The sequence below is a fragment of the Tarenaya hassleriana genome, unplaced genomic scaffold (genome assembly GCF_000463585.1).
Source record: "Tarenaya hassleriana unplaced genomic scaffold, ASM46358v1 Cleome29, whole genome shotgun sequence".
In the NCBI taxonomy this organism is placed as follows: domain Eukaryota; kingdom Viridiplantae; phylum Streptophyta; class Magnoliopsida; order Brassicales; family Cleomaceae; genus Tarenaya; species Tarenaya hassleriana.
Window position 1 is genome coordinate 1,100,594 of NW_010966092.1, and position 11,127 is coordinate 1,111,720.

Consider the following 11,127-nt stretch of genomic DNA (forward strand, 5'->3'; position numbering starts at 1 on the left):
GGCAAGTAGCTCCGAGTCAATCCTACGGCCGGACGGTGGCATTCAGCTTTCGACAAAGAGAGTCAATCGTTGGAGCAATACTTCGGAATAGCCTAGCATTTCTTTCTGACCATACCATAGCAGCTGATCAATGGAGGGGACTAAGGCTAATAAAACGGGATAGATTGTTGCTCGGCCGACTCATCATCCAACCCGAAACAGCATGTAGATCCGAAGGCGGACTGGTCCATATACATTGGGCTAATAGGGTGCCCGAAAAAAAGAAGAAGTTTCTCGACAACTGAAGAAACCTAATGATGCAACTGTTTCCATGACAACTGATAGCAGCTGTGTTTCATGATCGTTTGTCTTTGTTTTTTGTTTCCATGACGAATAAAGAACCAGAGCAAGTGATCTAATCCTATTCCTAGGCATGAAATCGGATCGATTCCTACTTTTTCTTGGATTTCCATTCCATGATCGCTGTATAAAGAGTGTAGTTTGGCAGAAGGTTCTTGTTAAGCAATGGAAGGTTCGTCACTGGGGACGTGTTGTGGTCTCTGAACCATTCCTCGATGCATTCCCGATCGTAAGTGTACCCGTCCGCTGCGACGCATGGCTCGTTCATCACGTCCTGACGCCAATTGATTAAAGAAAACCAATCAGACATACGAGAATACGAGGTTTCTTGATTCACAAGCAACTGATTACTTGCGATACAAGCTACTAACCTTGAGAAGCGGACAAACGAAGTGAGAAGGAGGACTGGTCCGAGCCTGAGACAGCGAATTCTGGGAAGCTTTCTCTGTCACTTTCCTCAGCCGCTCCAAGACAGGAAGTATCTGATCCTCCAGGTCCGGTCTGTCTCTCCCTCTCAGTTCCGTACAACACAACCCTAAAGCAGCAAACTCACGAGTCTCGTTAATCGGCCATGCCCCTGCTTTCCCGTCCAGGACCTCCATGAACACAGCATCGTCCTCCGAGATCGCATCTTCCATCATCTGAGTAATCGCGATAGCGGGTTTCGCGGTTATCAGCTGCAGGATCACGATGCCGAGAGAGTATACGTCCGATTTCGTGGAGATCATCCCGGTCCGCTGGTACTCGGGGTCGATGTAACACAGTGTTCCGACAGGGCTCGTCTTCTTGTAGATGGTGAGTTTGGAAGAAGGGTCGTCTTGGTTCACCACTGTCGAGAGACCCACGTCGCCGAGCTTGCTAACGAAGTTGTTGTCGAGCAAGATGTTGCCCGGCTTTAAGTCACGGTGGATGATCGGTTTCGGCTTGGACTTGTGGAGGAAGACGAGAGCAGATGCCACCTCCCACGCGATCCTGAAACGGTCGAACCATGGGATCGGAGGCCGGTCGTTAACGAGCATCAGGCAGTCTTCTAAGCTTCCGTTGTCCATGTACTCGTAAACGAGGCAGCCTCGTTCCGGACAAGCTCCGAGGAGGAGGACGAGATGAGGGTGTCGGATCTTGCTCAAGATTTGAAGCTGCCCAAAAACGGGAAAGGTTGATCAGATGAATCAAGGAAGTATAGGAGTGGATGCCGGTCGGTACCCGAGTTCTTGGGATACCCGGCCTCGGCCTCGACCCCACGAGATTTGGGTACCCACGGTGAAAGTTGGAAACCCGCAAATACAGAAACCAATGAAAATCTACAAAGTTTTGTTGATCCAAGTTGACTTTTGGGTATAATAGTAAATTTATGCGAAAATTTACCTAGTTATTACTGTAAATACACTAAGATGTAAACTTCTGTCCGGGTATCCATGGAAAACCCATCGAGGTTCGGAAAAATCCCAACCCGAACCGCATCGTTCATGGCCTGGTGCATTTCGGGTACCGGAAAATAGGGTACCCGAAAACCTTACGATCTCGGGTTTAAGCACGCACCCATAAGGAAGTTTATTTTGCTCCGAGGCTTTTTGTTCTTACCTCTTGATCAAACTGCTTGGAGAGCTGAGTTTCTCCGGCGTGAAGGACTTTGACAGCAGCGATCGTGTGATGTAGATTGCATTTGTAGACCGTTCCGTAAGCTCCTATCCCGATCTTGAGATCCTCTGAGAAATTCGAGGTCGAAGCCAAGATTTCCTCCCATGTGTAATGTTGATACTGGAGCGAGTCCTTGACGAGAGCGAGCTCGAGTTTCTCCTTCTCCTTGGCGTCTCGTTCCGCTTTGATCTCGGCCTCTCTCCTCTGCATAGCTTCTTTCGCCATTAGTTCCCTCACTCTCTCCGCCTCCTTTGTCGCCTCTTCGTACCTCTTCTTCTCCTTTGCTGCCGCTTCTTTTGCTTCCTCTTCCTTCGCCTTCAACCCCTCCAGCCTCTCCCATTCTTCAAACCGCCGTTGGTTCAGCTCGTCCAGCTGCAAAATACCGAAAATGTCAGACGTCATTTTACCATACAAAAGCTCTGCTCATTTCGGATTTCGATGTCCAAGAAACACTAACCTTTCTTGAAGCACCAACTGTCTCGGTCTGAGCCATGGCATACATCTCCTGGACATGTTTCAGCTCGGCTCTCAGCTTCTCTATCTCGAAACTCAGACTCACCTACGCACAAAGATTTATATTCAATGAACATACCGATGTAAATTATATTCGTTATAGTTGAAAATATGTCGAAGACAAGACCGAAGGTGTACCTGGTTATCCGCAACGGAATGCATGCTGAGGAGTTCTTCAGACATGTTCGAAGCTTGATGCGAAGTCCAGGAACTGTTGTCTGGAATCGTGGTTCCCCAATCCATGCTCACGATCTCACGGTTATTGCTCGATGATGAGCTCATTATCTCTCGTCTTTCTTCGAGATCTCTCCATCTGGATCCCCAGCTAGGCAGATGATATGTCTCTGACGCATTTAAGCCCTCCTGATCTGTCTCGGTAGAGCTCGTATCCATTCGGACAAGTCCCGGAAGAGTCTGCTGCTTCGGGGACGGCAATGGAGGATGAACTCGAGATTGAGCTTCGGAAGCAAACGAAAGCAAATCTTGGAACTCTTTAACGCACAAACAGGAACAACCATATAGACACCATAGATTTGTACCTGATTGGAGCCCCGGATTATCGCCCGTCGAGTCACTGGTCGAACTGCTTCTCTCGGTCCCTTCGTAGCGGATGGTTATGTTTGTCGTCTCGCCCTCCGATGGACGGACGGATGCCAGTTTCATCTTTGAAATCACATAGACTGTGCAGAAGCTCGGGGCGGCAGCGGCAATCATGGAAGACATATCGATCTTTCTCGAGAAGAATCCACGGATAGAAAGTCCGATCACGAGCTTGTTGATGCTGCTCCTCGCGATTTCCTCTGCTATTGCTGCTGCGATGTCATCTGATTCCAGCACCAGAACCTCAACTTGGACCTTGCATTAAAAGAGATTTAATTTTTTAGATTTTTGGCTCGTTTTATCAGATTTTCCGGATAGAATGAAACGGAGGCCGAGGATTCAGACAAAGACCGACCTTTCTGCGCTCACACATTTTCAGGTAGGGACGGAGCACTTCGCTTGTGTTCCACTCCACTTCTTGCCTGTAAGCCGATGCTACATCGTCCCGAACCTCTGAGATCGGTATCGTATTTCCCACTGCAGAGTAAAACGCTCAAAATTCTGCTCAGAAAACCGATTTTGCATCGAAACTCCATGGAAGAACCAATCTTTGACCATGAAATGTCTTAAAAAATGGATCTTTATCCTCGAGATTCATCTGGCAAGAATTGGAACTTACTCGGGGTAGGAACAGAGGTGATGGGAGGACGAACATAGACAAGCTTGAAGTCGGTGAAACCCTCGGGGATGAACTTCTCCAACGCCCAGAAGACGACATATTTGCTTCTTTTCTTCCCGTTAATGGCTGCAATGACAGCTGAAGATAGCAGAGGAGGAGGAGGCAGCAAGAGATGCTCGCTTAGTGATCTTCCGGTTTGGTGATCCGCCATTGAAATCTGTAAGGTTAACACGATTACGAAACATTAACACAGTGATTGACCTCTGTATCGAAACACACCACCCGAAAGCTATAGGAAACTGCAAAGATCTTAGAAACCTCGGATTGGTTATGTCCGTTAGATCAATCCGACAAGCATTTAGGCTGAGTTATTAAGAACGAGTGACCAGAAAACCAGAAGTTTCTTGCAGGAACTTAGTCATCTAATCTAGCAAGAAGAACAAAACTCAGTCAGTAAATTGTCTGCATCTCATCTGATGATATGAATAACTACAGATAAAAAACGTCAATGCAACGCAAGGAAAACCCGAAAACAGAGCCAAGAAACCGAATCCGCTTACACCCGAAAATGTTTCAGGAACCGTAAAGCCTCCAACTTTAACCTAATGAAAGATAGTGAAACAAAACCAGACAGAGAGAGACTTCACTGCACAGAACAAGAACATGTAAAGAAAACGTAACTCACACTTGTTCTGTTTACGCGCCCACTTCAGAAATCTCTGAACTTGTTGAGAGGATAAGAAGAAGAAGAAGAAGAAGACAAGGTCAGGGAACAAGGAAGCACGTTGTTGCTGCCTGCCACCTGCAAAGCCATTTATACCGTAACAGTCAGCTCTGTTTTTTTATTCTCTCTCTATTATTTTTGGGTGTGTGTATATAAGTATAATATGAAATTTCTATTGGCAGTTTTTTTAAAAGAGAAGTAAAGAAAAGTTCTTTGATAATAAACTACCAACAAAGAAAATTCCCCCATTGCCAAGAATGAGAGAGAGAGAGGGTCTTGGAGAATATTCATGCTTAAGTTATATATATTAGTATTTTAGTATGGTTGCTACATGGTTATTATTAATACCATCTTTCAAGGATCCTCATGGGCATATACCTCAATTAGTACGGTATATCTATACACACACACACACACAAAGTTCAGGTTCAAGGGCAATAATGTAAATATAAAGTTTTGGGACTTAGTTGCCTACGACGTATTTTCCTCCTCCTGTCACGTCTTTTCTCTCCCTTGTCCGGTGGATTTTAGACATTAGAAAAAACTTGAATATAAAAACTATTTATGATACATACTACTTAGGGAGTACGAAACGAGACGCCGTTCTGTATTTCAAGGCATCAACTCCACGTCGTTTCTCATCGACAGACATAACAGCAATGCAATGACAAGGTATCTGACTTAATAATGTAATAACCAGACACAGCAGCTTGCTTCATTCATGGAGATATGATGTTTCAGAGAGATTTTTACTAGAGGAGTTTTACCCTTTTTTTCACGATGGAAGAACAGTGAAGACTTGAACATCGTCCATGTCGGGATCTCGGACAGAGTACTGAAATGTCCACCCGTGGCAAGCACCGGCATGCGAACCATTCTTGTTCACAGCCACGACGGCCCCCACGAAATCGGGGAACTTTCTGGTAATTCTCGAGATCGCGTCCTTAGCCGCACGTTCAGGTTCCATTCCCAGTCTCATACTCTCCACAACTTGGTAACTAAGAAGCTCGAAGAAGAAGAAGAAAGTACTAAATTTCAGAGTTCTATAACAGTATAATATTTAGCATCCACTGCTTGATGACACAAGCCCAGACAACATTGTTACACCTTTTTTGACGTCTAACTTCAATGTTTTATATTCTTCGTTTTTTCATTTGTCAACTTCCAAATCTGGATTAAGTTCAATATATATAAGTTTATATACAATTTGTTTTAAGATTATATATGTAAAAAAACATGTCGGTTTGTTTAGGGAGATGGGGAGAGTTACCATGGGAGGAAGCGCATCATGATGTCGCCATCTCCAGTCGCACCACATCCGCCCACTTCATCATCCGCATAGGCTGATGAACCCGCAATGGGCCCATCGCCCACTCTGCATTTCCGCAACAAAATAAATCAGTAACTTCCAGAAAAAAATCAGAATCAAGATTCTGTCTCTGCAAATCAGATGAAAGTTCTTTTCTTTCTAAGCTTCTCCGGGAGAGACCAGTTCGTATGAGAGAATAACGAAACAAAGAACGTTAAACTATGAAATCACCTCTGGACATTTGTTGTCAGCTAAACGGTTTCGTAAGACATGCAAAATATCATCTGAACATTACCTTCCAGGAATCTTATACGTGGCTCCGTTTGTTGATGTCCCTACGGCTATACGCCCCGTCTATAGAGAGAAAACGTCAGGAGTTTTAAAATGATATGAACAAATTAATCAAGAAAATAAAGCTCTTTCACAATGAGAAACATAAACCCGAGTTACTTTGTCAATGACAATCATCGATATGGTGTCGTGATTGTGATGGCCAATCAGAGAAGATCTATACTCAATCTTCCCTGTCTCACATGATTCCGTGAGTGTGCCTTTGATAGCTACCTCGGTATCATGTTTTGGTTTGTAAGGTCCACAGTCATTTTCGGGGATTACGTTCTTCCTGAAATTGGGTTGGCAGTAATTCTCTTTCCAGTCTGACCATTTCTTTATGGATTCCGAGGAGCTGAGATTCACGGGTCCAGGAAGACCCATGGAGATGGCGAAGGCCGAGGCCCATTCACCAACAAGCAATGTGTGTCGTGAGTATTTCATCACCAGCCTCGCTGCTCTGATACCATCTTTTACGTACCTCATTGCAGCAACAGCTCCAACCTCCATAGTCACCTATTGATGTCCTTAGCATGATCGGAAAACAGAATCAATCAGTCATGCTTCAAGTTCTTGATATGGCATTGAGATAGGAGAAGAGAGTGGAAAGGGCGATGATTGTTACCCCGTCCATGACTAAGGCATCAATCGTGGTTTCTCCATGCTCATCCGGGCTTCCTCCAGGTCCCACTTGAAAAACAACATCGGTTTTAGCATCCTTCATAAAAGAATATAGACAAAATTTGATCTTGAAGACTATGTCCTCTATCCTACACACTAGGGAACAAACCCAATATATTGAATCTGGAAGCAGATTATGTAAATACTTGTAAGGTTTCAGAGTTGGCTACAAAGGGCATACTTCCTTCTTCTATTTCCAATAGAAGAGAAGAGTAGATGCTATCAACATAGCCATTGCAAACAGATAGAAAAAAAGATGGAATAGACCGTTACCTGTACCGTCACAGCGGAGTTCTTCACAGGCAGAACAACCTTCGACAACAGCATCAATGGAAGAGAGCCCGTTATCCGCTGCTCTCCAAGCAGCTCGAACGGCTTCCACAAAAGGCCAAGTACTCACCACAAGTGGGAACCTCCCAGATTTGCCGACTTCCTCCCCTACTACTACCTGCAACAAAACATGTCGAAACGGAAGCAAAAGTTACAAGCTTTAAAGAACATGGTAAGGAAAAGGCCCCAACAAAAACTTACGACTGCAATATCCAGCCATTATACAGAACATTTACATCGTCAGTAACCATCTCGACGAATTTTGAGTTATTTCCCTCATAACTAAATGCGATACATTAAGGCATTCCATTCCAGACGATGGAGAGAGCTTTTCCAACATGGTTTTGGAGGATGAACAATCAAAGACTAAGTGGTCTCCATCTTCTTCATTTGCATACAGAATCCAGCTTTTTGATAATGAAAACCAGAAACATTTGTGATAAGGAAGATACAGCTCAAAAACACAAACACAGACATAGTTCGAGGAATCGATCTTCACCAGCCCGATTAAGGTTAATATGAACCCAACTCGTAAAAATGATCAGAAAAGCACTGAATGTAGGCAAAATCCAGTGTTCTAAACTCGATATTCAGAGCAATTTGCGACCTAAAAACAGAAACCCAGATTTCTAATTCCACAAAAAAATCTATCACCATATGTACACACAACTCAAAGATTCGATTTTTCTTTCTCCATCCTTTCATGCTTTTGCCCACCATCCAGACATGGAGAAAGTTTACTGGAGAGAAAATTACCGTCAGAAGCAGCAGGGACGAGAAAAGGACGACAAAAGCAGAAGTCGAAGGATCGCGTTCGGCCATGGAAGGTATCTCCGGAAGGTCAACACTATCGGCGCTGCGACTTGATTCCTATCAGTTCGGGGGGAGAGAATACTCAAACTTGCCATTATTATTAGGGTAACGTGATTTCTAAGATCATATTCTCATAACAACGCAATACGATCAAATATTTTGCAACTTCTGGTCCCTTTTTTTTTTCCTGTTCTGCAACTTTTATTTTATGCTGGTTATAAATAAATCAAATGCCCAAATTCAATTATATTTCTCAAAATTCAGATTTTTTTTTTTACAATCGGATCAGGTGTTAGCGTACCATTTCTTGAAATCTCAAATCTTTTCCCAAATTTATACACACGTTTCAAACAAAAAAGTTTAAATTATCAATTGAATCCTTCATTTTTATTGTTTATTGCAGTTAAGTCCTAAAGTTTGTAATTGTCTATTAGACCCCTAGATTAGATGGCCGCCGCCGCGCCATTTTTTCCAGTGTTCATTGCAACTGAAGCTGGATTCATATATAATATTTGTCTTCTTTGGTCTTGAAAACTTCAGATAGACATTTCCACACGTAAAAACACACACGATTCAGCAAAGTGAAATCTGCAATTCGAACTTTAAACTCCTACCAAAATAAAAATTCCATCTTTCTGGTGAAAAACTTCACATTGTTTCAGATTGTGGAGTTTGCGTGATGAACAGTGGAAAGGTCTGCATATCACAGAAACAGATCTGGTTGCTTGACAAGAAAGCAATACAATCGTGGCTAAATGCAAATTCGTTTGGTGATATCTCTGATGTTAGATCAAAACCCTTTTGTGATTTACGCTCAGATTTTGAAGGATTTGGCTAATCGGTTGAATTTTCAAGAACAAGAAAATAATAATAATACACAATACAAAAGATGAGTAGGACAGTGAAGTTTCTGCAAAGACTTTTCCAAGACATCTCACCATTAAAGTCTTTCACTTTGTCTCTTCCTCGGTCCCAAAACATGTCCTGTGTTGTGATGTTCCACTGCAATGACCATATGATAATTCAGATTATATAATATATATATATATATAGAAAACTCGACCCCTTGATTGGACCCAAGCGATGTTACAGAAGCTAATCTGTCCTGACCACTTGCGCACACTATCCACTCATCTAGTCAACAAAGACTGCACTAACAGATGCCTGTTTTCTCAACCTTCGAAAATGGCTTCTCCCTGCTTTTGTGTATGATTCAGGCAGAACCCAGAAGAGCGAATCCATGGCTGCTGGCTCTGAGGTTGGAAAGATCACTCCTTTCGTGGTGATGTCTTGTGTCATGGCTGCCACGGGAGGACTCATCTTCGGCTATGACATCGGAGTTTCAGGTTTATCATGATATTATCAAACATCAAATTTCTTGACCAGAAACTGAATCTCATCTGAGTTTAACGTTGAATTATGATCGAAATAAAGGGGGAGTGGCATCGATGGAGCCGTTTCTGAAGAAGTTCTTCCCGGGAGTGTACAAGAAGATGATGATGAACAGAGGAACGAGGAGCAGCGACTACTGCGTGTTCAACAGCCAACTCTTGACGTCGTTCACGTCGTCTCTGTACGTTGCCGGACTGGTGGCGTCGATAATGGCGTCGTCGGTGACACGTGTCTTTGGTCGGAGGCCGTCGATGGTCATCGGCGGAGCTGCTTTCCTCGCCGGCTCTGCTCTCGGTGGTGCTGCTCAGAATGTGTTCATGCTCATTCTTGGACGTCTCTTGCTCGGTGTCGGCGTTGGGTTTGCCAACCAGGTAATGTCTATATTGGAGAAAATGGGTTTCGATTCCTGAAAAAAAAAGCACGTGATTTTGGATAAAGTTGCGAAAAAGTCTCTGTTTGTAATTCTGAGAATTATGAGAGAGTATGTTTTCAAAATTCCAATCTTTTTGTGTGATTGGAAAAAGTTTCAATTGAAATGTATGAAATTACGTTACCCAAACGTAAATTTCAGGGAAGAGTCATGAATTTGAGTTGAAATCTCAAACTTTGATGCACGACTTTCGTGGTTTCATCGTCATGCTTCCCTCTGGTTTGTTCTTGCAGTCAGTCCCTTTGTATCTCTCGGAGATGGCTCCGGCGAGGTACAGAGGAGCATTCAACACCGGTTTCCAGCTCAGCATCGGAATCGGAGCCCTAACGGCGAATCTCATCAACTACGGGACCCAGAAGATCAAACACGGCTTCGGTTGGAGAATCTCCTTAGCCATGGCTGCTGTTCCCGCTTCCATTCTCACACTCGGTTCGCTCTTCTTGCCGGAGACTCCCAACAGCATCATCCAGAGAACCGGCGATGTCCACCGTGCCGAGCTCGTGCTCCGCCGTGTCCGGGGAACCCCTGATGTCCGAGACGAGCTCTCCGATCTCGTCAGAGCTGGCTCTGAGATCAAGACTGATTACGCAGACAACCCATTTGTGAAAATGCTTCAGAGGAAGTACCGTCCTCAGCTTGTCATGGCTTTAGCAATACCCTTCTTCCAACAAGTCACCGGCATCAACGTGATCGCCTTCTATGCTCCGATTCTTTTCAGAACCGTCGGATTCGGCGAGAGCGCGTCCCTGATGTCGGCCGTGGTGACAGGAATCGTGGGCATGGTTTCGACGTTCGTATCGATGCTCGTGGTGGACAAATTCGGCAGGAAAACTCTGTTCCTGGTCGGCGGGATACAAATGCTTGTGTCGCAAGTAATGGTCGGAATCATCATGATAGCCGAGCTGCGTGGCCAGGGCTACGCCTATGTTGTGCTTGTCCTGATATGCGTGTACGTGGCGGGTTTCGGGTGGTCATGGGGTCCGCTCGGGTGGCTCGTCCCGAGCGAGATCTTCCCGTTGGAGATCAGATCGGCGGCGCAGAGCGTGACAGTGGCGGTGAGCTTCGTGTTCACATTCGCGGTGGCTCAGAGCTTCTTGGCGATGCTTTGCCGGTTGGAGGCTGGGATTTTCTTCTTCTACGGAGGGTGGGTGGTGGTGATGACGGCGGCCATGCAGATGTTTCTGCCGGAGACCAAGAATGTTCCGTTGGAGAAAGTCGCCGGAGTGTGGGAACATCACTGGTTTTGGAAGAGGTTTGTTAGGGCAAACGATGAGAAAGCGTGACGCCCAAAAACATGTAAGCTACCAGCATAATGCCATTGCCATCTGCATCTTACAACCAGAAGTTAAAGAATGAGTCCTTGATAGCATATTTTTGAACTTGCCAAGAAAAGAAAAAGTTATCATATC

At 44.6% G+C, this 11,127-nt stretch overlaps 3 protein-coding genes across 10 annotated transcripts; 1 reads left to right on the forward strand and 2 right to left on the reverse strand.

Annotated features, from left to right (window-relative positions):
• Nucleotides 1–180: 180 nt before the first annotated feature.
• On the reverse strand, nucleotides 181–4,485 carry LOC104818312 (U-box domain-containing protein 52). 4 transcript variants are annotated; one of them, XM_010547846.1, is made up of 10 exons: nucleotides 4,395–4,483; nucleotides 4,028–4,136; nucleotides 3,710–3,926; nucleotides 3,446–3,567; nucleotides 3,030–3,345; nucleotides 2,629–2,981; nucleotides 2,435–2,536; nucleotides 1,921–2,349; nucleotides 711–1,475; nucleotides 181–613 (listed from the first exon to the last, which is right to left on the reverse strand). In XM_010547846.1, exons 3-10 carry the CDS (start codon nucleotides 3,918–3,920, stop codon nucleotides 431–433), a joined length of 2,481 nt encoding a protein of 826 aa, XP_010546148.1. In that variant the 5' UTR covers nucleotides 3,921–3,926; nucleotides 4,028–4,136; nucleotides 4,395–4,483; the 3' UTR covers nucleotides 181–430. The 4 variants fall into 4 exon arrangements, with proteins under 4 accessions (XP_010546148.1, XP_010546150.1, XP_010546149.1 ...); XM_010547848.1 differs by lacking the exon at nucleotides 4,395–4,483 and adding an exon at nucleotides 4,270–4,338 and having other exon boundaries at nucleotides 4,028–4,131; XM_010547847.2 differs by lacking the exon at nucleotides 4,395–4,483 and adding an exon at nucleotides 4,270–4,338.
• On the reverse strand, nucleotides 4,395–8,112 carry LOC104818311 (probable isoaspartyl peptidase/L-asparaginase 3). 5 transcript variants are annotated; one of them, XM_010547842.2, is made up of 8 exons: nucleotides 7,840–8,108; nucleotides 7,027–7,201; nucleotides 6,698–6,762; nucleotides 6,193–6,588; nucleotides 6,038–6,096; nucleotides 5,704–5,808; nucleotides 5,201–5,431; nucleotides 4,395–4,511 (listed from the first exon to the last, which is right to left on the reverse strand). In XM_010547842.2, exons 1-7 carry the CDS (start codon nucleotides 7,903–7,905, stop codon nucleotides 5,209–5,211), a joined length of 1,089 nt encoding a protein of 362 aa, XP_010546144.1. In that variant the 5' UTR covers nucleotides 7,906–8,108; the 3' UTR covers nucleotides 4,395–4,511; nucleotides 5,201–5,208. The 5 variants fall into 5 exon arrangements, with proteins under 5 accessions (XP_010546144.1, XP_019058623.1, XP_010546145.1 ...); XM_019203078.1 differs by lacking the exon at nucleotides 4,395–4,511 and having other exon boundaries at nucleotides 4,984–5,431; nucleotides 6,307–6,588; nucleotides 7,840–8,111; XM_010547843.2 differs by lacking the exon at nucleotides 4,395–4,511 and having other exon boundaries at nucleotides 4,984–5,431; nucleotides 6,193–6,599; nucleotides 7,840–8,111.
• A 727-nt stretch (nucleotides 8,113–8,839) lies between these two features.
• Nucleotides 8,840–11,074, forward strand: LOC104818315 (sugar transport protein 3). Its single transcript, XM_010547853.1, has 3 exons — nucleotides 8,840–9,242; nucleotides 9,331–9,659; nucleotides 9,952–11,074. Exons 1-3 carry the CDS (start codon nucleotides 9,137–9,139, stop codon nucleotides 10,999–11,001), a joined length of 1,485 nt encoding a protein of 494 aa, XP_010546155.1. The 5' UTR covers nucleotides 8,840–9,136; the 3' UTR covers nucleotides 11,002–11,074.
• The last annotated feature ends 53 nt before the right edge of the window (nucleotides 11,075–11,127 follow it).